Source organism: Engraulis encrasicolus, chromosome 10, assembly GCF_034702125.1.
Source record: "Engraulis encrasicolus isolate BLACKSEA-1 chromosome 10, IST_EnEncr_1.0, whole genome shotgun sequence".
In the NCBI taxonomy this organism is placed as follows: domain Eukaryota; kingdom Metazoa; phylum Chordata; class Actinopteri; order Clupeiformes; family Engraulidae; genus Engraulis; species Engraulis encrasicolus.
In genome coordinates this window covers 54,352,912-54,376,699 of record NC_085866.1, presented here as the reverse complement: position 1 = coordinate 54,376,699, position 23,788 = coordinate 54,352,912, and the positions used below count along the sequence as shown (strand labels likewise).

General features: G+C 44.3%; 2 protein-coding genes across 3 annotated transcripts in view; one reads left to right on the top strand and one right to left on the bottom strand.

Moving 5' to 3' along the window:
• LOC134456351 (acrosin) lies at positions 1 to 5,030 on the bottom strand. 2 transcript variants are annotated; one of them, XM_063207721.1, is made up of 5 exons: positions 4,905 to 5,030; positions 4,450 to 4,636; positions 3,009 to 3,280; positions 815 to 957; positions 1 to 272 (listed from the first exon to the last, which is right to left on the bottom strand). In XM_063207721.1, the coding sequence occupies exons 1-5, from the start codon at positions 4,984 to 4,986 to the stop codon at positions 27 to 29; spliced, it is 930 nt and encodes a 309-aa protein (XP_063063791.1). In that variant the 5' UTR covers positions 4,987 to 5,030; the 3' UTR covers positions 1 to 26. The 2 variants fall into 2 exon arrangements, with proteins under 2 accessions (XP_063063791.1, XP_063063792.1); XM_063207722.1 differs by having other exon boundaries at positions 4,450 to 4,633.
• A 1,874-nt stretch (positions 5,031 to 6,904) lies between these two features.
• The window catches only part of scn8aa (sodium channel, voltage gated, type VIII, alpha subunit a), an 87,187-nt gene continuing 70,303 nt past the window's right edge, over positions 6,905 to 23,788 (top strand). The window contains exons 1-2 of the mRNA XM_063209371.1: positions 6,905 to 6,986; positions 14,375 to 14,715. Coding sequence (XP_063065441.1) covers positions 14,440 to 14,715 — 276 coding nt within the window. The 5' untranslated portion in view covers positions 6,905 to 6,986; positions 14,375 to 14,439. The remainder of the gene's footprint in view (positions 6,987 to 14,374; positions 14,716 to 23,788) is intronic.

Here is a 23,788-nt window from a genome sequence, read left to right as displayed (position 1 = left end):
TCCTGTGGTAATGCTGTGTTTATTTTTCAGGCTACAGTTAACATCCACAGAGTGGTTAAAACTGCCGTTATATGGATGAAGATGGCGTGCACAACCAGAGCAGGGGAGGACGATTTGGCTTTTCTGTGCATCCAGTCTGTGTACATGGAGGCTCGCGTATACACTCCAGGCTTCTTGGGCCTAGCGCACTCCGATCCGAAGCTGGTCAGCCCCAGTAGGTAGAAGCGGTCCTGCTCTTCACTGTAGCACTGCAGTGGGCCCCCACTGTCTCCCTACAGTGCACAAACACAAATACCAACACAAATGAAATGACGTTACATTTAATTTACAGTAACAGTTGCTTTTACCCAAATCTGGTACAGTGCAGGTTCTTTTTGGGTTTTTTTTCCATTGTTTTATTGTTACACTGAATTTAAACAAAGAAGGGCAAAAATGACATTAATATTATATCATTAATATCAATATCATTAATAATCAATACGGTGCCCTTCCTGAACCAAAAATGACAAACTCTTTGACTAGGTTTTTAACTCGGTTGACACACATCCATAGTGTATTTGTTTCCAGAATAACAGAAACTTGTTAATGGTCATTCTCACTGAGAAATCAAGACAGATGTCTAATTTCAGGAGGGGGCTAATAACAGAGCTGAAGTCAAGTCCACCTTTATAGAGTCCAAGACAAGTCCAAGACCCGGACTAGTCAAGTCCGAGTCCAAAGAGATTCGAGTCCGAGACCGAGTCTGGACTTGACCTGGACTCGAGTACTACAGTAATATTAATAATGTTAGCAATATGTCTTCGTCTGTAATCACCTGGCAGGTGTCAATGCCTCCCTCCTCGTAGCCAGCACAGACCATGTTGGGAGTGATGGTGCCGTAGTACCAGCCAAGCTGGTTGCACGTCTCCCTGAGGATCAGCTGGACCTCGGCCTCACGCAGATTCACCTCAGTAGGCCCTGGAGGGATGAGGGATGAGGGATGGGTGTTGCTTACCTAGTATACTGTTTATACTTTGTGATCATGATGGATTGGGATGGATTGGAAGAAGCCTTACTGTGTCACAGAGAGACTGTAGTTTTGTAGATGTTGTAATGCTGTGTTTGTGCTTAAAAGGATATGATACAGTGCACAGCAATAATGAGTGCACCCCTGTTGAAAAGTAACATTTTAAGCAATATTTTAATAAATACACAACTTATTCCCAAAATGCTCATAGAATAAGTGTAATACAACATATTTGGAGCTTGCGACAGAAAAGTAAGGTCAACAGTATAACTTAAATTACATATTTGTCCATTTTTGTGACATTATGCTGGTGCAAAAGTGGGTACACCCCTATGTTGAACTCCTACAGAGTGTCAGAGAAGGGGCCGTGTTGGCCTGAAATGTCTCGAAATTATAAGGGATTGAAAGAGAGGTCATCGGTGTGCATTTCGTTCTTGCCTTACATTGAACTTTTACATTTGGAGTCGGCACCTGAGTAAACTAGATGTGTGTGAGATTTGAATGAAATCCTATAGAGAGTATTATGATCTGCTTCAGTAGTCACAGTGGAATTTGACAAGCATGTTTCTTTTGGTGAAATTCAACTACTGTTGATGGCATCCATACAGCTCCAAACCATTTAAAGGGCAACTCCTGCCAATTTCAATGTGCTGTTGTATTGCTCACACTACCCTTGACTTGTCAGTACCCGGTGACACAGCATTTTTTGGCTCAGTCCTTTCCGAGATATGAGCTATTCTAATGGGGGCAACTTTTGTATACGTTTCAAAAAAACATTTTTATTTATTTCCAAAAACATCCAAAAGGTTATGCAACATCAGCAGACAGCTAGCAAACAGCGATACCTTTTGGGAAAATATTTGGAGTAGGCCTATGCTCATTTTTTTTAAAAATGTAAACAAAAGTTGCCCCCATTAGAATAGCTCATATCTTGGGAAGGGCTGGGCCAAAAACTGCGGCGTCACCAGGTACTGACAAGTCAAAGGTAGCGTGAGCAATACAACAGCACATTGAAATTGGCAGGAGTTGCCCTTTAATTCCCATGCTTGACATTAAGCATGGGGCACTTTTCCTTGTACAAATCACCTTTTACCACCACACATGTTTGAAAAAATATAATTCAAAGTTTATCATGGTCTCATCAGAGTCAAACAAACTAAGGATATGGGTTACTGGAACCATGTCCTGTGATCTAATGACACCAAGATAAACAAATTTGCTTTAGATCATGTCAAGCATGTGTGGCGGTAAAAAGCGATTTGCACAAAGAAAAGTGCCCAATGCTTAAAGTCAAGCATGGTAGTGGGAGTGGCACGGCTTGGGGCTATGTGGATGCCACCAACAGCTGGAAGCTGAATTTCACCAAAAGAAGTCAACATGTACTGTGACTAAGCAGATCATGATACTCTCTATAGGATTTAATTCAAATCTCACACACATCTAGTTTAGCCAGGTGCAGACTCAAAATGTAAAAGTTTAATGTAAGGCAAGGATGAAGCGCACATGATGACCTCCCTTTTACTGTAATCCCTTTCAATTTCAAGATGTTTTGGGCCAACACGGCCCCTTCTCAGACACTATATGGGAGTTTAACATAGGGGTGTGCTCACTTTTGCACTGGCACAATTTCACAAAAATTGACAAATATGTCATTTAAGCTGTACTATTGACCTTACTTTTCTGCTGTAAGCTTAAAATATGTTGTATTACACTTACTCTATGAGCATTTTGGGAATAACTTGTGTGTTTATTAAAATATTGTTCAAAATGTTACTTTTTCAGCAGGGGTGTTTATTGCTGTGCACTGTATAACTGACTTGAGGAAATTCCAAATCTGGTGTTGTAATGACAAAAAAAGCTACAATGACAATTTGTTAAGTACACATCTTCTCACTCTGCTTTTCAACCTCCTCCACAGACTAAACTTGCTGGGGTGAGTGGTTAGGGGATGAAAGTTACTCTTGTGTTCTTGAAGTTATTGAAGACAGTCATGTGTACAAACCTTCATAAGCGGTGGCTCCCCAGCCAGTGATGAAACACATGCTCAAATTCAACTTTTCTTCCTCTGTCTGGTTTGCAAAAGTGCACACAGGTTGCACATAGTTTGTAAACTGAAGGGGCTTGCTCAGCTGCAGAAGAGCAATGTCATTATCAAAGGTCAAATCTGAGTAATCACTGTGAATTACTATTTTTTTGACACTTCTATACTGGGCATGTTGTCCCATATTTAACAGGAACTGTTGACCAGCCAACACCTGTAGATTCAGTGGAGATCTGTGGAGAGCAATAGAATAGAATAGAATAGAATAGAATAGAATAGAATAGGAACGTAAAACAATGCCTTTATTGTCACTACATGCATGCGATACCAGGGGTCGACCGATACGGGTTTTTTAAAGGCCGATGCGATATAGAATTTTTTTTCATCCCCCTTGACCGATACCCGATTTCCGATACCCGATATTTGGGGCCGGTATTGGTAAAAGTTTAAAAATTGACAAATGTTCCAGGTCTCAAGTTAAAAATAAACATTCATTTAACATTATCAATTTGAGGTAGAACTTGTAACATTTAAACACTCACTCCAACAATCAAGTAATACAAAAATAAAGTGTCTTGGTGTTTTTTTTTTAAAAACCTGAATTACATGAAATAATAAATATTGCGTATCGGCCAAAATCACACGTGTATCGGCCGATACCGATACACTTAAAAAACGCAAATATCGGCTGATATATCGGACTATCCTTACACGATACATGTACAATGGCCATAATACAAACTGTACTGTACATATGGTTGAATGCCATGGAGCAGTGTCGATACTTTATTAATAAAAAGGGGAAATGAAGGTTTACACAGTAATACACATGATGAACATTACAGGACTGGTAAGCCTAAAGCACATATAAACACAAACCACACGTACACAATCAGACATCAACAGATCAAAGAAAGAAAGGAAGAAAGAAATAGGAAAGTGTCATGGTGAAACATCAGCATGGTGCAAGCTTTCCAGATGAGGTAGACAAAATGATTAAAGGTACCCTGAGCGTGGCATCATGGTCCCCTCGGGCACCAGTTTGGGTGGCCCCTTTCACTGATTACAGTAGACATAGACATACATTAAATGTCGCTGTGTGCAGTGTGTGGTGTGACATAATGGGAGTTTGCTGAAGTCTTTCACTTTTAGCCTATGCAGCCTAATGATTCAGCACCGATCATACAAACTATGAAACACCATGTGCTGTACTGTAGATAACTATATGGCAGGCATGTGTGTGTTTTTTTAAAACCTTTCAGGTTTTCCCTATGAAACAGGTGACTTCACTGAAGGGGTGACAGCTCATTACAATCAAGTGATTGCGAATTTCTCGGATTTCACATAGTTCAAGTTCTTCTGAACACTATCTATTTTGCCAGTGTTTATGTGCACTACTTACGGATCATCATAGAAACAGTGAGCAGCTGATACCACCCAGTGGGAGTCGAGCACGCTGCCGCCACAGGTGTGGAAGAACCCTCTCTGGATGCTGACCTGCCAGGGCCACGCGCCTTCAGGCGCAATCTGGCCACCCACTATGCGGGACCCCCCCGGGGCATCCACCAGCGGCCGCTGTCCACACCCTGCTAGAATTGGTCCAAAGTTACACGTTCATTTCGTACTCATTCATTCAGAACAGAATTTCTAATAGAGGATACGGTGTGGCCATGTAATACATCTTTAACTTATGGAGGGCATTGACTTTATTACATTGAGACTTTCTTTGATTAATAAGTCTCAAGTTAAGTCATCGTAAATTAAAACGACAATGACAGGAATACGCTGTGTGTGTGTGGGTGTGGGTGTGGGTGTGTGTGTGTGTGTGTGATCTAAAAATCATGCAGATGTACTTACACACTTCTGCAGCACATCCATAGTGGTTTAATGTTATTATACCCAACACGAGTAAATTGAGTATAAATATTTTGCACTCCATCTGACGAGTAGGAGGGGGAAGAGGGGGGCGGCGCACGGCTTTACATCAAATATGTTTTGCTTTGTGACGCTAATTCAATTGATTGTTGTGTAATAAAAAAAAGGCAGTCAATAGGCCTAGGCCTACTATTAATTTACCAACATGCCAGGGAGCAATGGGTGCACACACAGCGACTGTCATACTCTAGTTGTCATCCTTTACTCAATGTTTTGGAAAAACAATATCATTACCATTAAAAGTAGGCCTATGGCAACCTTCCGATATGTAACCTGTGATTTAGGACATGCATAAATAACGCTAGGTTTATGTTGCTGCAGACTGGACCAATTAGCCGACTGGCTTAACTCTTTGAATGCAACATTGACTGTTGCTTTACCGCCAGATAGCTAATTAGGCTACTGTAGCCGAAACATTTCGTCTGCGCCTCAAATAGCTTAGTCCTCCTGCCATCCAGCATACACTAGCCAGGTAGCAGCCAAGTGGTTGTTGAACAAGCGTCACTGGATTAATCAAAGCGCTTTCTTATTTTTTAGTCGGATGCCAATCAATGTCTCTTACAGATCCAAAGGCATGTATTTGCCGACACTCCCTAGTATTTTGCTGAGAGTCATCAATTATGCAGGGTAACTGCACGCACGGGGAAGGAAGGTAGCAGCATCAATATGGCGACAACCGCAGTTTCTTCCGAATCTTTTCGACATCTGCAGTCCAGAGACACAATTGTGGATACGCGCTAACATTATAATAGTAAGTATTTATTCCGCTTTTCCTAAAACAGGTCATTTTTTCCGGGAGAGAAGATGTGTTTTTGCTACCATCAGTACACCGAAAATGTCGCAGAGCGCCGGGTCCCAAGCATATTTTCCCGTCGAATAGGTTCATAGCCAAAATCACAACATCTACTCCCTTTTCCTGCTATGCATTCTGTTTTTAATTCCATTTCCAAATTTCATGTAATTTTCATGCATGTCGCCAAAATACCCCTGGTCTTAATTTACATTACGCGTGGGCTACATTAACATGCACAGAAAAATATATTAATAAGGCCATGATCAATAGGCCTATTGCTAGCCTATTAGACATGTGTGATTGCCATTTTGAACAAATGCACACAATGATGAATCTCTCTCTTTTACCATTTATAATTCCAATGTGTCAAAGACCTTGGGCTACTAGAATTTATTGGAACCCGTGACGTGATCACTCTATTTCCAATATCCCCCCTCCTAGCACCACCTCCGAAAATTCACCCACGGTCCACACAGGGGTTAGACTACATTTAATTTGAAATAATGACTGCATAATGTGAAGATTGCACTGAACAAGAAACACATTGAATAGGTGTTTTCTGATGCCTGGATGCTGTCGAAACAGCGGTGTGTGTGTGTGTGTATGTTTTTTTTCCAGTCATGACTTCATATTGATCCAGTAGACGACCGAGCTTGCACGGGTGTGGTAGGCTTCGTTTTCTTCCAAGTGTTTTATCCAACTTGCGCAAAACACCCCCTATAAACATCGATATAATCACTTGACACCCAAGCGATGTGGGTGCTTGAACTAAGCTAGTGTTAAAAGGCTGTTATTGGCCACTTATGTGATGGTGGGCTTCTCTCTCTCCCTCTCTCGAATGAAAGCTTTTCTGCTTAGGAACACCCACTGCAGCATTTGCTGTGTGTCTGAGGCTGTGGCCCGCACCCGTATTTGGAGGAGGTGTGAGGCAACGGTCTTCTGTTTACTTGGTTCTCCGAATCATTTCGTGACCTCGGCCATTTCTTGGCAGTGATCCAAATCGACTGTTTTTGGGATTGCGTGCGTCGGGCACTGGTTGCATTCAAACATTGTATTCAGCCCGTTCCAGGTTGACCGTTTCTGTGCCGAAATCGGTGTAGGGCGAAGAAGATGCATTCGTAATGAAGCAAGGGACACCTTAGCTGAGTTTTCCAACAGGGGATCCATGCAATAGACATCCGTGCTAAAATGGATTAACCGGGATGTTGCAGGTAAATATCACCATATCGACATGCACTGTGCCATATTTATGTCCACGGGTTGCTATTGTTTTCTTTTCTCTCGAGGAAGCCTGAGATGACCATTAGTAGCACAGGCTATCATATTGGACGTAGGCTACGTTTTCATACGGTAGCTTTCCTTTCCTTGATTTGATGTATAACCTATTCTGTCGTTAAAAATCACCAACGTTCCAGATGCATGGAGTGAAATCCGTGTTGTGCATTATAGGATTCACAATTGGATTAATATTGTCACGTAGCCTATTTTGGTTTAACATGGAGCTGTGTTACATCAAGCATCATCCATGCATCATATGGTGACCAAATTGATGTCACGTCATCACATTTTGAGGGGCATACTGCATTCCAATTGTGTTACGTTTTCTTTAGGCCAGTCGCGTCAATTGGCCAATATTGCGTGTATGGTTGACTAGCTGTAGCATTCGACTCAGCGTTCTCCTATAGGCTACAATTTCTGTTGGGCCACAGTTGCATGCGCCCTCGGTGAGCAGGCGTCATGGTTTGTGTCATCTGAGATGTACTGTAGTTTCTATGGCACGAGATAGGGCAGAAGCGTGATCAATTGTTGCCCGCGAGCCCGAGATTGTGGTGCTGAACGGACAGCGCCCACGAGGCATAGCGCTCCAGTCCACCACCAGCGGTGTCGGTGTGGTGATTTAGAACGGGTTCGATCCGTGTGATTAACGCTGCTGTCTTTAGCCATGATCTGTCTGTTGTTGGGTAGTAGGCCTACTGTGTGAACCGCACGGGGTTCTGTTTCGCCCATTAAGTTATGTCCCACATGGATTTGAGTCCAGACTGCTTGGTATGACCTTAAAATGTCTCCTCTCTCGCTCTCTGTCACAGCTAGTCGTGGAGGCCCTTCAATAGAGACTGTACAGGCCTTCTGTCAAATGCGCCTAGTTTCACTGACTGTGACTGTTGATTATTTGACAGCCTTGATGTCTTTGATGACTTAACTGATACCCTTCAGCAAGTAGCCTACGCCTGGTTGTTTTCAAGAGAAGATAAAGGATAGCCTATTGCAAGTACTTGCCGATAATTTTTTTTATACAAGGGCTGTGGACAATTCTTGCAATTGGGGTATGGTTTAGAATGGTATGGTATCGAATGGTATGGTATAGGAGTGAAATTGAGTGAAGGGGAAGAGGGAAGCATAGGGACCCTTATTATCAGTGTAGGCCTACGCTTTAATTATGACAGTATGTATCATAATGTTTGCCATTACGTGTCAATGTGTTGTATGTATAGATTGCCTGTTTGTTGTTTTAGCATTATAGACTAATCATGGCTTAATATCAGATATTAAAGTAACATAACATAATTTAGCATACAGGATTTGGTACATTAAGAGGTATTGGATTTTGAGTGGAAATCTTTGAATACTGGCAATTTTCTCCATTTACCCAAATGTTTTCCCAAATCTTAAAACCAGTTTAGCCTTTAGGGGTTAGTTAGTTCTGTTGACATCATCAGTGTGGCTGGAGGGATTGAGAGGTGAAGGTAAAGCTGGCGTCCGCGCCTGAGTCTTTCTTGGAGAGATAAAACGTGGGTATCCCACTTCGTCTGGCTTTTCTATTTTTTTCTGCTTTTTCAACACAGCCTAAATGGTCCAGCTCCTGTGTTAGACTCCTTTCTCCTTCTTGAGGAATTAAGATGCATGGATGCACTTTGACTTCTGAACAGCTACAGGTCGAGCTACTCTCTGCCATAGTGAAGAACGGCCATGTAAACGCCTTTGTTTATCATTGGAACGTAAGTTTCACGAGTGACCTAGTTACTCTGTCCATGCTAATGTGGAGGCTCATCACATGTACCAACATTAGAATATGTTGGTGAGGTTTGTCTCTCATGTTACTGTGGTATTTGTTGTGCCTTTTCCCTTTCTTATTTTGTGTACTTCCCTACATGTGCAGAACACAGAGAAATCAAAACACCATTCAGTGCTTCCCACAGACCATTGTGCTTCCCACAGACTATTGCATTGTGTGCTGCCACAGGGAAAAAAAAGATTGGGCCAGTGCAAGTGTTTTAGTGTACCCTCATTAACATCTGAGGCTGTTGATGAATGTGTGGTGCTCGGTTTTCATTCTGTGGCGCTGCACCACAGTTTGGCTTATGTATGGGAAACACTGACATGTCTTTGCTCTTTTAAGGTGTCTGATGTCAAGCGAAAAAGACCCATATTAGGATCAACGGAGAGACAAATACAGCGAAAGCTATGAACCTAGTCCTGATACCGGGACCAAAGGAGTGGCATAGACACAGTGAAGGCAGTGAATCTAGTCCCAATTTCAGAACCAAAGGAGTGACAAAGACAGTTGACGTGACAGAGCAGCAAATCTACAGCCTTTGTCCATCGATACTTCATGTGATTCGGCACACTATACACATATGCAAAGTCATTCACAAACGCGTGTGCACACACACACACACACACACACACACACACACACACACACACAGAGTCTCACCAAACTGCCTATCGCTGTCATTTCAGTGTTTCCCCCGATTTTGGGAACTCAGTTTACAGTAATTGGCTGTAACGTGAGGACGTGACTGTGCTCCAGCCAGTTAAATGTCAGTGAGGCCTCGTAATGCACATAGTTCCACCAGTGGAACGCGTCATTGAAAATACTTTACTAGTATAGAACTCCACCACTACAATATTATGCCAAGCCTTTAGTAATACATTACTTTGTCATTGACATTGGACATGGATTTGTCATAGCCATTTTGCAAGTTTATGACATCAGATGGAGTGCTGTGATTGGTTGTATCTGCATCCATCTAATCATCTCACACGTCAGCTTGGCCAGACCATGACGTTTACAGAAAAGACAGAGAAGGCAAGAAATATGAGCCTAGAAACAGGACCAAAATGGTGACACATACAGTGTATACATTGAGTCTACATAGAGTGGCAAAGACATGATACTAAAGGAGGGTTGGTGAATACAGGGAGGGAATGTAGGCCTACCGGTAAGCAGCAGTAAGTGTTGGTAAAGACAGGGATTCTAAGTCCAGGACCTTATGGATTGGTCAAGACAGGGGATATATTGCAATCCAGTGATCTATGGAGTGGTGAGGGCAGTGAATCTAAGCCCAGACCATAAGAACTTGTAAAGGGAATGCATGTACTGTAAGCCCAGGTCCTAAAGACTGGCGAAGACCCAAACACAGGGCCTAAGGACATATGACTGTTCAGTCATCCTTTCATCTATGTGTGAATTCTTGCCATTCAAATATTTTGGGAACATACTTTTTAAACCTATATAAAATGCATTTTGCAATGCAATGCCCAATACAGAAATGTCAAAAGCTCTTCATACACAGTTAAGAGTGGTGAAGGAATTAAATATGTACAGAGTGGTGAAGGCCGGGAAGGCAGTGACGGCCTAGGAAAAGAAGACAGCAGTGAGTTTCCCGGTATAGAAGCCCAGGGGCAGATCTAGCCATTTTGGACCCCTAGGCGAAATGCTGTATAAACATGAGGGCCTCAAAAGTCAATTCATAGAGAAAAAAGTCTGTGTTCTGGTGCTCTTTTAGTGTTTCGTTTTGTCTCATTTATATCTACTTTACATAGGCCTACTTTAAGTCACAAATTATAGTAAGATCAAGCCTGCTTTTTTGTGTGTTTACCGCAACTGTAGTGACAGCTGGGGCCGCTATGGATGTCAGATTTGATCGGGGCCCTAGGCAATTGCCTTGGTTTGCCTAATGGAAAGTCGACCTCTGGTGAAGGAATACAGTACTCTGCCCCCAGTACTGTACAGGAGGAGTAGCAGTAACAGCAGTGCAGTAAAGGCCCAGGATCTTAAGATTGGTGAAAGATTGGAGTTGCAAATTAGCCTTCTGGCTAGATACCATATACAAGTTTTGTCATGCCTTTGTCATGTCGTTATGATTGCAATAATGTTACAGTTTTTCTCGATTGCTTACACACAATTTCTGACACTTCACACACAATTCTCGGAACATCTCACCCATTTCCCAACTCCCCTAACCAATGTCACTGAACACTAAGCACACTCACATTTAAGTTTTAAAACACACTCTTTTCAGACCACTACACACAATTCTCTGAATTACACACAATTTTCATGAAGAAAAACCCTGGTTGTCGCATTGAACACACTGCCATTCAAAATACTAAAATCAATTACCATACTATATTCACTTCCTCATCACATGGGCAAACTCTCTTCATACCGGTTTACAATCTGAAATCATCACCCCATAAGGACACACATTGCATGTGATATTGATGAAAGCATGAGTGAATGCAGTGAGAAAACACATTTGTTTAGTTTTTGAACTCCAAAATATGTTATACAAGAGATAACTTTCATGTGGTTACCCAATATTTTACAATAAATTAGTGCAATTTTTTAAATGTCAGAAAATATGTAAAATATACACACATATGTGAACTCAGAGTCTAAAAACAATATTTCAGTATTTTACTACAGAAAAATACCCTCTTTAGTAAGTAGAACACTGAAGAATATAAGTTTCTACTGTGTGTCAAGTTGAGTATAGAGTTTTACCTTGTGCATATTAGTGTTCAATGGTTCACATAAGAGTGTATTAAAATGACTGCTTGTGTGTGTCATTTGAGAACAAAATGACCTTTTTAGAAGAGAGTACATTGTATGAATTAAGTTCATTATGTCGTAACATGTCAGGTAAAAGATAAAAACTTTTACATGTCTTAAGGCAAAAGAAACCACTAAGTGTGAGAGTACATTGTTTTGAGACAAGACGTGCATTTTTCAGAGGTAGTGAGGAGTTTTGCCCGTTGTGTGTGAGGTTTGGAGATTTGTGCGTAGAGTTTTGAGAATTCGTGAACTGATTCCAAAAATTGTGTGTAAGCAATCGAGAAAAACTGTAATAACCTAAGCATTGGTAAAGGTAACGCATCTAAGCCCAGAAGGAGTGGCATACACAGTGAAGCCCAGAACAGGACTAGCAGCATCGTGTAGTGTAGTGTAGTGTAGTGTAGTGTGAAGTGTAGTGTAGTGTAGTGTAGTTTAGTGTAGTGTAGTGTAGTTTAGTGTAGTGTAGTGTAGTGTAGTAGTGTGCAGTATAGTGTAGTGTGAAGTGTAGTGTAGTGTGAAGTGTAGTGTAGTTTAGTGTAGTGTGGTGTGGTGTAGTGAAATGAAGTGTAGCCTGCTGACTGAGTGATTTATGGTTCATCAGGAAATGCTGTGCACATGCCTTTGGAGATGCCTGGCTTGTGGAGAGAGGAAGACAGACAGAGAGAGAGAGGAGAAAGACCCTCCAAGCGCCCCACCCCCATCTCTGTACCAGTGCCAGTGTGACATTAGGCCCTCTCACACACACAATCTCTCTCTCTCTCTCTCTCTCTCTCTCTCTCTCTCTCTCTCTCTCTCTCTCTCTCTCTCTCTCTCTCTCTCTCTCACTCTCTCACTCTCCATCCTTTGCTTTAATTATGATCTCCTGCTGTGTATGAAGAAGAGCTGTTCATTAAGGTGTGCATCTATAGCTTCCTCAGTATCTCCACATGGGCTGCCTTCCTGCTTCTCCTCTCACAGCTGTTCAGCAGGCAGAGGCCAGTCATGGCAGAGGCATGACACACATGCACGCGCGCGCACACACACGCACACACACACACACACACACACACACACACACACACACACACACACACACACACACACACACACACACACACACACACACACACACACACACTATGTGGTCATATTTTGGTGAAGAGCCGAAGAAAAGTAGATGAGCAGATAGTAGGACAAAAGGAAAGGTGACATTTTATTGAGGTAGCAGTCATGAGACAGAACAGTTATGTGTGTGTGTGTGTGTGTGAGAGAGAGAGATGAGAAACAAAAAGGGAGAGAGAGAGAGAGACAGAGTGATAATCAGCATCCCCACACTACACAGAATGTTTTGTTAATTCAAGTTTTCAGACTAAGCGTTGAATGAACACAAAGTTCCTTTGTGAGTGTGACAGAGCGAGAGAGTATTGTGTTTTACCCAAAGGCTAACTTGACCACTCGCTGCTGGTTATGAGCATGGGCTTCCTAGTACATTATTTTTGGTGTTGATATAACACTTAGCAAGGGGTGCCAAACATGCTGTAATAGTGTTAAATACCGTTGACAATAGTGTTTAGGAGTTAGATCAACACTGCAAAAAGGAAATGATAATTTGCAGTGTCAATTCAATAATGTGAATAGTGTTGCAAGTAACACTAGTAGAGCAGATGATACATTGGCCAGGTGTTGAATCAACACTTCAGAATTCACTGTGTGTCTCATCATATCCTCGTCCTAATTTGTCACCCGTGACTGCTCGTGACTCACTGTCTGTGCCTCTGCTCTCCTCTCTCTCACCCATTCTAGTGTTTCTGCTCTACTCTCCTCTCTCTCACCACCTCTCGTGTCCGTGCTTCTGCTATTCTCTCTCTCTCTCCTCCACCCTACTCTCCTCTCTCACAATCACTCATATCTGTGCATCTGCTCTTGCCTCTCTCTCACTCTCTCTCTCTCTCTCTCTCTCTCTCTCTCTCTCTCTCTCTCTCTCTCTCTCTCTCTCTCTCTCTCTCTCTCTCTCTCTCTCTCTCTCTCTCTCTCTCTCTCTCTCATTGCCACTCGTGTCTGTACCTCTACTTTCCTGTTTCACCAGTGGTGCCTGTGTATCTGCTATAATCTCTCTCTCTCTCTCTCTCTCTCTCTCTCTCTCTCTCTCTCTCTCTCTCCCTCCCACTTTAGCAGTGTGGTGTCGCTAGCTCGGCTAAATACAGGGCCTACTGGAGGCTGTCGATTGATATTTTTAGTGGCACAGGGAAGCTACTGTTTTTTCTCTCTCCCTCTCTGCTCAGTCAGTCGATACATATTGTTTACACAACACACCATTACTGTCAGCGTAAACAATATGAGTGATGGATTTTTTTCTTTTTTTCTTTTTGAAATTAGCAGATGGACGTGTTTTTTGTGCTGCTGTATTGCTGTGTGTCATCACTGTGTCTGTGTGTCTGTGTGTGTGTGTGTGTGTGTGTGTGTGTGTGTGTGTGTGTGTGTGTGTGTGTGTGTGTGTGTGTGTATGTGTGTGTGTGTGTGTGTGTACATTCGCAGCTGTGCGATTTAGCAAAATAAAGGAATGCCCTACATTTCAATTTTTCGCATTATGCACACGGGGGTTGCCTTGTGAATCATAAGTGACCTTTCTGCCTATCTTTTTTTCTTCGTTCCCTATCTTCTCCTTGTATAATTCTCTCCCCCATCTTCTCTCGCTGCTCTCTCTCTCTCTCTCTCTCTCTCTCTCTCTCTCTCTCTCTCTCTCTCTCTCTCTCTCTCTCTCTCTCTCTCTCTCTCCAGAGCTGGACTCCCCCGGATGGTACCCCTAATTAAAGCTTAAAGGAAAGTCGCTGCAGGATGAAAACATGGCTGCGCCCCTTCTTGCACCGCCAGGACCCGATAGCTTCAAATATTTCACCTTGGAATCCCTGGCCAACATCGAGAGGCGCATTGCAGAGGAGAAAGCCAAGCCGCCGCCCAAGCCAGACAGCAGCTACCGCGACGATGAGGACGAGAACAAGCCCAAGCCGAACCGCGACCTGGAGGCCGGCAAGAACCTGCCCTTCATCTATGGAGACATCCCTAAAGGGATGGTGGCAACGCCCCTGGAAGACCTCGACAACTTCTACATGAACAGGAAGGTGAGTGGGACAGGGGGAGAGTCCATTGTTATCACACGCAGACACACGCACGCGCACACACACACACACACACACACACTCACTCACACACACACACACACACACACACACACACACACACACACACACACACACACACACACACACACACACACACACACACACACCTCAACCAGCTATCTTGGTTGCAGTAATGGCCTGTAAAGTTAAATCCTCACAATATCAGCAATGTATCTCAAATTGCACTCTAAATTATTTTAACCAAATACTGGACCATTACCTGTTGTCTTAAATGAGGATTAGAGTGATATACTGCATACACTACAAACTACATTTTAGGTATGATTATCTCTATGATATGTTATTAACAAACGAGCATGTACAAGCACAGTACAAATTATATGCACAATAAAAGTTAATTTAATAGTGTGGGTATAGGAAGTGTAGGAATGTATATCTGACACCCTACAATTTCACACTTCTTCTGGTTAAGCAGAATAACACATACAACAGATATAGTGTATAACACATTTAATTTCCCACAAAATTCCCACAATTTCCAGAAAAGTCCCACACTTTGGTAAGTATGGTTTTGCACCAGCTATGTATATTACATTTTGTTTGAATAAGTATGAACGTAATATCCCCTGGTACAGTAAGCTTTCAGCAGTGCACTTTCACATCAAGCCGCTCTCCTATTACCTGGAAATGTAACAATGATGCCTTTACTCCACAGCTCTCACAAATTATATTCATTGTGTTCTTCTATTGTGTTTTTCTTATTATTCTTTCCTATTTGTTTATAATTATTTCTATTGCTTTTTTATACGAGACATCTTTATCACATTTTTGTGTGTGTGTGCATTTTGCCTGTCCTACCTTCAGTGTCTCTTCAAAATGACAAAATACCATCAGCAAAACTTAAACGCTTAAATAGATTCTGTAGATTAAAATTGAATTATGTTATTTGCAGATCGTGTAATTTATAACAACGTCCTCTTTAATTTATTTGGCTGCTGGGGTCAGATGGTGCTTCAAGGCCTCAGAGGCTTAGCGGCCTTTAGGGGGAAAAGGTCAGCGGCACAGAGATGTGCTGTTCCAATTGACTCACCATTTCTAATTCATTTGAGATTTATTACGGTTGTTCCAGAATTAATCTGGCAGAAAATATGAAGGAGGAAGAGGAGTGGAGAGAAGAGTAGAGGAAATGAGAGAGAGGAGAGGAGAGAGAGAGGAGAGGAGATGAGAAAGAGAGGAGAGAAGAGAAGATGAGAGAGAAGAGGGGAGAGGACAGGTGATTTGATGAGAGGAATAGAGAGGAGAGGCAAAGTTTCGTTATGTTTACGTAGTTTTGTTTGGCAGCTTATTAGAAAGGGGCCGTGTACAGAGCAGTTCCAGTACCAGAGTAAGCTATAAAGCTAATTTACATCAGACGTAATGTCCTTAGAGAGGCAGTATCGTGTCCTGAAGCCCGTCTGACCCAGGCAGCAGTGGCAGTGGGGTGGTGGCGCCTCGTAGCGTAGTGGGGCGGAGGAGCTTGGTGAGGTTTATGTATGCTGGAGCCAGCAGCAGACAGCGATCTCCCAGGACGGAGAGAGGCTGTTTATCCCTCTTGTTTTCTCCACCCATGCTTGGTGGTGCTCGCTCCGGATTAGGGTTTGCTGTGACCATGAACTGGAAACAAGCGACGTTGTGGAACAGGCGAGCAGGCAGTCAGGCAGTCAGGCAGTCAGGCAGGGAGCATTGCATGCCAGCCACTGAAGGCATCAGTGCCACTCTTGTCTTCCTGTGTTAGACTGCCGGGTCTGATGCCTGGGGCTGGACGCTTCTTCTTTTCTCCCCCCCTCCCGTCTTCTTTCTCTTCGCCTCCTCTCCGTCCTTCTCCTTCTCTTCTCTAGACCTCCTCCTCCTCTATACCTCTACTCTTCCTCTTCCTCTCTTCCCCTCTCCTCCTCTCCACTTGTGTCCTCCCCTCCCCTCCTCTTCCTCTCCTCCTACTCTTTATATGCTGCCTCCTCTCCCTCTCCTCTTCTCATGTCCTCAGCCTATACTTTTGTCTGCTTTCCTTTGCTCCCCCTCTCCTCTCCTTTCCTCTCCTCTGCACTCCTTTCCTTCTCCTCAACTCCAGTCCTCCACTTTATAAGCCCCAACAGTGAGTGAGTGAGTGAGCGAGTGAGTGAGTGAGTGAGCGAGTGACTGAGTGAGTTAAGAGTGAGTGAGTGAGGCATTCTTCCGCTTGCTCTGCTGTTGACCCCCAGGCATCAGTTGCTTATGGGAGGCATTAGCATTTAGAAGACCCACAGGAGAGGCAGTCGGGCAGGGTGGTGGATTGGGCAGGGTGGTGGATCGGGCATGGTGGTGTGGCGGGTAGGGTGGAGGGTCAATCAGGGGGTCGGTCAGTTGGTGCATCCGACAGACAGTCCAATTGCAATATTTTCAGATCCCAAGACGTTTGTTTGGAGTTAAATGAAAGTGCTTCATGTAAATTCCACATAGAATGATTTCAAAGTCCCATTAGGAAACTCCAACTCCCAATGTCATTGTGACACAGCACTCCACAGCACACAAGTGAACACTGCACACTGCATATAACGAAATTGCATTTATGCCTCACCCGTGCAAGGGGGCAGCCCTCAATGGTGCCCCAAAGGAGCAGTGTGGGGGGACAGTACCATGCTCTGGGTACCTCAGTCATGGAGGAGGATGGGGGAGAGCACTGGTTCATTACTCCCCCCAACAACCTGGCTGGTCGGGAGTCGAACCAGCAACCTTTGGGCTACAAGTCTGACGCCCTAAGCGCTTAGACTGCCATTAATTCCATTTCCACTATTATTCATTCCAAACTATTCATTTGTAATTCCTAATTCATAATTAAAAACATAATGTAAACATGTCAGTGTGTGTGAGCTGCGAGCTTGTGAGTTACACACTCCATAGTCTGGCCCAAAGCCCCTGTCTACTGTAGAGCTAGATACACTCAGGCCTAAAGCCCCGTGTGGGCCCTTGTCTATTGTAGGGCTTTACAAGGACCAAAGCCAGGAGTAGGCCCTTGTTGACTGCAAAGCTCTATACTAAGGCCCTATCTGGGCCCTTGTCTATTGTTGGGCGTCATACTAAGGCCCTATCTGGGTCCTTGTCTACTGTGGGCCTTGATTTGTTGATTGTAGAGCTCTATACCCCTTGAGTGACAGGGGCCCGTCCACAAGATATGCAATCATTCATGTTCTGCTTGAGTCTGCTGGGTCATTATGAGTGCCTCTGTGTTTATGTGTGTGTGTGTGTGTGTGTGTGTGTGTGTGTGTGTGTGTGTGTGTGTGTGTGTGTGTGTGTGTGTGTGTGTGTGTGTGTGTGTGTGTGTGTGTGTGTGTGTGTGTGTGTGTGTGTGTGTGCGTGCGTGCGTGCGTGCGTGCGTGCGTGCCTGTCCTAATGAAGGCTGTGGTCCTGTGCTGAGTGCAGGCCTTCATCCCCCCCCTCCGCCCCTCTCTCTACGGCCACTCCTACTCCTGCCACAATGCTCAGCTTTGAATTATGGATGAGTCCATTTGGAGTGTTAATACCTGTAAGCATGGTGTGTGCGTGTGTGTGTGTGTGTGCGTGCGTGTGTGCGTGATGAAGTAGACATGGTTTTGATGAAGTGCATGGGACAGAGTGAGATGAAGGGAAATGATGACGAGAGAGTGAGAGTGAGAGAGAGAAAGAAAAATGAGGAATGAGATCAGGCGAGAGGCAAATGTTTCATCCATCCGTTCCTCAATCTCTCCTGCCTCTCTGCCTGTTCCTCAGTGCTCTCCTGCCTCTCTCGCTCTCCGCTTGTGGGGCACTGGTTTCCTCTTATGTAATACAGCAGTGTTGTGCACAGGACGGGAGCTTGAAATGAGAACATTTCTTTCTTTCTTTCTTTCTTTCTTTCTTTCTTTCTTTCTTTCTTTCTTTCTTTCTTTCTTTCTTTCTTTCTTTCTTTCTTTCTTTCTTTCTTTCTTTCTTTGTCTTCTCTGAGTTGTCCATCTTTCTTGACCATGTTTATACCTGCTGTTCCTGATCTTTCACCATCTGTCAGATCAGGGTTGTTGTATGACCAGGCCAGGCTCGAACCGGGGTCTGCTTTGGTAACTGGCCATATATGTATTGCAGCACCTGCCCTTTAAAACCTTTTTGTCCGACTTCTCTGCTGAATTGTTGAATTGTACATACTCCAAAGCCAACAAAAGACAAAAGACGACCTATGCAACTGATATGTTCAGCACCGGAAGGCAGAGCAAACAGAGGTGTAAAGGCTTGATTGTTATTCTCTGTGTGTTCAGCTGTATAGTAGATCTCTGTGCACTTAAGCAGCTCATCTTATGTTACATTACATGATAATGTGAAGTTGAACAGCGCCAGTGTTCGAATGTCATCTAATGGGTTTTTATTCCTACCGCATCATATTGCATTGTATTGTGTATCTTCCCCACAGTCCTCACTTCTCTTCTCCTCTCATCCTCTGTTTGTCAAACAAACCCATCCTAGCACAGGGTTGTTTTTCTTTGCTTTGCCCTGCAAGTGCGTCATCTAATGGGTTCATATTCGTATCATTGTATTGCATCTACCCCACTCTTCTCCTCTCCTCTCCTCTCCTCTCCTCTCCTCTCATCTGCTCTCCTCTCCTCTCCTCTCCTCTCCTCTCCTCTCCTCTCCTCTCCTCTCCTCCGTTTGACAAACAGATCAGTCCTGCTCCAGGTTTGGTTTGCTTTGTTTTGCTTTGCCCTGTAAGTGCGTCATCAGCTACTATAGTGCCACTGAAATACGAGGCTGAGTCAACGTGCTTTCCTTGGCTGTCTGCATCACAGAAGGTGCCAGAGGAAAGAAGGAGAGGAGAGCCCCGTGGCCAGAGGGATGTCTGTGGGCTATTAGCCTGTCAAAAGCCATTAGTATTTAAGAGGACGGCTGGACTAGATGCGGGGGGTGGGGGGTGGGGGGGTGGAGTGGACTAAAGGATGGCTGGGGAAGATGGAGATGGGTGGGGTGGGGGTGAGGTGTTGGTCTAGATATAAGAGGATGGTTGAACTGGGTGGGCGGGGGTCAACCACAGTCACATGTAAGAGTAGATGGCTGGACAAGAGGGCTGGTGGATGGGGATGAGGTGGAGGGACTGTGGGCAGGGAAATGATGACGGGGTGCTGGAGGACCACGGACACAGCTAAGAGCCTCTGAACTGACACAAGGGAACAGGAGAGACAGTGAGGTGGGAGAAAGCAGAGGAGCAGTCGGGGGGGGGAGTTGAGAGGATGAGAGGATGGGAGGATGAGAGAAGGGAAGGAGAGGGAATGAGATTAAAGAGGATGAGGAGTGTGGTGAGTTAAGTGGAAGGTGAGGTTACAGACTGCACTCATAACAGAGAAATGGAAGTAGCACTGTGTACCCACCACGTGTATGTTTTCGAAACCATGCACCAGTTGTAGCATCATAATGTACACCAATGTATGACAGTGGAACACTGTAATAGTCGTTAAAAAGACTACACTACTACACTACACAGTACTACAGTGCTACAGCATCACTTACAGCAGTGATTCCCAACCTTTTTTAAAATGGGACCACTGCAGTAGAGCACTACTAAATAGGGTGTAAATTGCCTTGTTTATCTCCCTACATAGATGTTGCAATATGTACAACAGACGAGTGAAGGCTTCAGATTCGGTCATGGAGAGAACAGGCAACACAGAGAGAGAGAGAGAGAGAGAGAGAGAGAGAGAGAGAGAGAGAGAGAGAGAGAGAGAGAGAGAGAGAGAGAGAGAGAGAGAGAGAGAGAGAGAGAGAGACGTGGCATGATGGATGAATGGAGGGAGTGTCTGTCCCAAATATGCCGAGTGGCAGAGCTGGGGTGTGTAGGGCTGTGGGTGTGCAGATTGGCAGGACTGGACAGGGCAGTGACTGTAGCTGTGCAGCGCTGTTGCTAAGGCTGTGTAGGGCTGTAGCTGTATAGGGCTGTAGATGTGTTGGACTGTGTCTTTGCAGGGCTGTGTCTGTGCAGGGCTGTAGCTGTGTAGGGCTGTAGCTGTGGCTGTGCAGGGCGGTGGCTGTCTAGGATTTAAGCTGTGTGTGGCTGTGGCTGTGCAGGGCTGTAGATGTGCAGGGCTGTGTCTGTGCAGGGCTGTAGCTGTGCAGGGCTGTAGATGTGCAGGGCTGTAGCTGTGCAGGGCTGTAGATGTGCAGGGCTGTTGCTGTGGCTGTGCAGGGCGGTGGCTGTCTAGGATTTAAGCTGTGTGTGGCTGTGGCTGTGCAGGGCTGTGGCTGTGTCTGTGATGTACCTGATGGCCTGCCTGCCTGTTTGGCTGATGACGCAGCACTCTCCCCCTCTCTCGCCCCTCTCTCTCTCTTTTGGGTGAGGGTGGGGAGGCTGAGGCAGATGGTATGGTAGCACAAGACCAAGACAATGGCCATTGCTTTCCTGCCATACTCCTCCTCCCCTCCATGTCCCTCAGTGTATTATCTCCCTCTCTCTCTCTATCTCTGTGTGTCTCCATCATTCTAGTCATCTTTCCTTCTATGGAATTCATGAGAAGGGAGAGAAGAGGAGTGATGTGGAAAGGAGAGAACAAGAGGGATGCGGAAGGCGTTTGGTTAAAAAGATGTGTGTGCAGGCATGCATGAGTAGCAGAGCGTTCCTCTCTTTCTCATTCTCTCTCTCTCTCTGTCTCTCTCTCTCTCACACACACACACACACGCATGCATGGACACACGCACACACACACACACACACACACACACACACACACACACACACACACACACACACACACACACACTCTCGCTCTCTCTCTCTCTCTCTCTCTCTCTCTCTCTCTCTCTCTCTCTCTCTCTCCTCTCCTCTCCTCTCTGATGCAACCGTAGTGGAGGGTGCTGAAATGCTGCCTGCCTGCCTGTCGTGCTCAGCTGGCTGTCGGGAGAGAATACCAATGGCCCCATTACCTCCTCAGCAGCTGTGCAGAAGGAGGAAGACATGCCCTTATATGGGCCACTGTAGGGCTGGGTGTTTCCTGCCACTTCTTACCACAATATGTGTCATTGTTATTAGAGGCCAATGTATCGCAATACATCCTGATATACTACCCCAATAGATGCCAATATATCCCGATAAATATGCTCATTCTGATAGATGATCAGGGCATGTCTGTCCCCCAGCGCTGCTGGTCATTTCTTGACACGTACAATATGTATACATAATCAAAATTAGAATCAGCTGTTTTGGCCATGCAGGTACACAAAGCTGCTTGCACACTGACAGTTCCTCTGACAGATGTTTTCTACATACGTATACTCAACATATAACATATATAATGTAAAAAGACAAAGAATAGACAATGCAATACACTGTTTATTATTATATACATTGGTACACGCAGGTCACAAGACAATGCATATTCCAATTTATGGTTATTCAGAATGACAGAACGGTTCTTCTGGCTGTTTCAGACCAGAAACCAGAGCTCCAGAACTCTCCAGAACAAACCAGAACCAGACATTTCTGGCCTACTTTCACATCACTGTATTGCAAAGGCAAATCATACTGTAGAGAGCCACAGTTTATCAACAAAACCTCATATAAGGCCTACAAAGACATGAAATATTAATGTTCATTTTACACAAAACAATCTCATTTAGTTCTGATACTTTTTCATGACTGGGTTTTGCCAAGCAGAGACCCGATGGGATTCTTTTGAAAGGGAGTACAAACCCTTATAATGTGGAGGCCAAGTGTATTAATCTCAAACAATTAACATTAAGGAGCAGTTTTTACAGTGATTCGTAAGATCATTGTGCTCATTGAGAATAATATAGCCACAGAATTTAAAAGGGTGTATGGTGTACGGTACGGGTGCATTTACAACAGAATGATAATCCATGGCAGTTGATAGCTAATTTGCAATAGTTTGCCATTTTATTGATCTTTACAGCTTAATCTGTAGAGCAGGCTGGCACAGTAGGAATGTACTGCGTACCGCAGCACAGTCAACAAAACATTAATGAAGCTTAATAAGGTCTACCATATACGATGGGAATGAGCATTAATAAAATTAGCCTTTGAGTATTACATGCGTGCATGCACTATTTTTCTCTATTTGTAAACAACATATTGAGTTTGGACCACAACTTTGTTGCAGTCCCAGATTTAGATTTTAGTCCACTGTGTGAGTTTGACTCCCCGGGCTTAATTCCTATAATGGGGGCTCCACTGACAACTTGGCCAAGTATTTGTCAAGTTGACCTGAGAGAATGTACAGTAAAATGGGAAATTAGCAATGGAATGATCCTGTTTTACGAGGAGTACTGATGTTGTGACCACCTGCTGAATTTCTCATTTACGATTGCCAACCGGTGTTTGGCCGCTTCGAATGTATCATTTTGTGTCGGTAACCCATTGCCAATCGGGACAGTTGTATTCAAACAAACTGCAAGCTAGCTTCCGTTTGTCAAGTAGTTTCCACCCCTCCACGCCTCCCCACTCTCTGATTGGCTCCCTCGCTTAGGCCACTGTGTTTAGCCCATGGATGCTGCCTTTCAGATCAGAATGATTGTGCAAAGCAGCATGGGATTTCCCAGGCTAGGGTGATGCTGCTTGCTGGTTGACTTCAGGATGTCCTTGTCCTTGCTGTACTAAGTGGCATGTGAGGGGGATACGCGTGTCTTGTGCTGTGGCGGCGCCGTGGCTAATTCTTAGTTGACTGCAGGATGTTTTTTGGCTCCTTGAAAAATGGGATGTGGGATGCAAAGGGAGCGGGGTAGCCCTGTCTTGTGCTGCGGTGATTTTGTTTGGATGGTGTTGTCCTGTACTAAGTGGGAATTGGTTATTTGAGGTGGGAGGAGGGCGGGGGGAGTTAAGTAGTGACTTCTGCTGTCCAGTGAGATATGATTGAAGGACTGGGCTGCCCCCCCCCCTTTCTCTCTCTCCATTCCTCTTCCTCTTTCCACTCCTCTCTCTGTCTGTTTCTCTTGCCTTGTTTCTTCTTCTCTTAATTGTTCCTCTCTATTCCTCTTTCTTGGTCTCTCTCTCTCTCTCTCTCTCTCTCTCTCTCTCTCTCTCTCTCTCTCTCTC

Coding starts and splice junctions, on each gene's coding strand:
- LOC134456351 (XM_063207721.1), bottom strand. CDS start 4,986: ATGGAGTGCAAAATATTTATACTCAATTTACTCGTGTTGGGTATAATA. Junction 3,281..4,449: donor CACTGTTTCTATGATGATCC/GTAAGTAGTGCA, acceptor TGCTCTCCACAG/ATCTCCACTGAATCTACAGG. Junction 958..3,008: donor GGGAGCCACCGCTTATGAAG/GTTTGTACACAT, acceptor TCATCCCTCCAG/GGCCTACTGAGGTGAATCTG.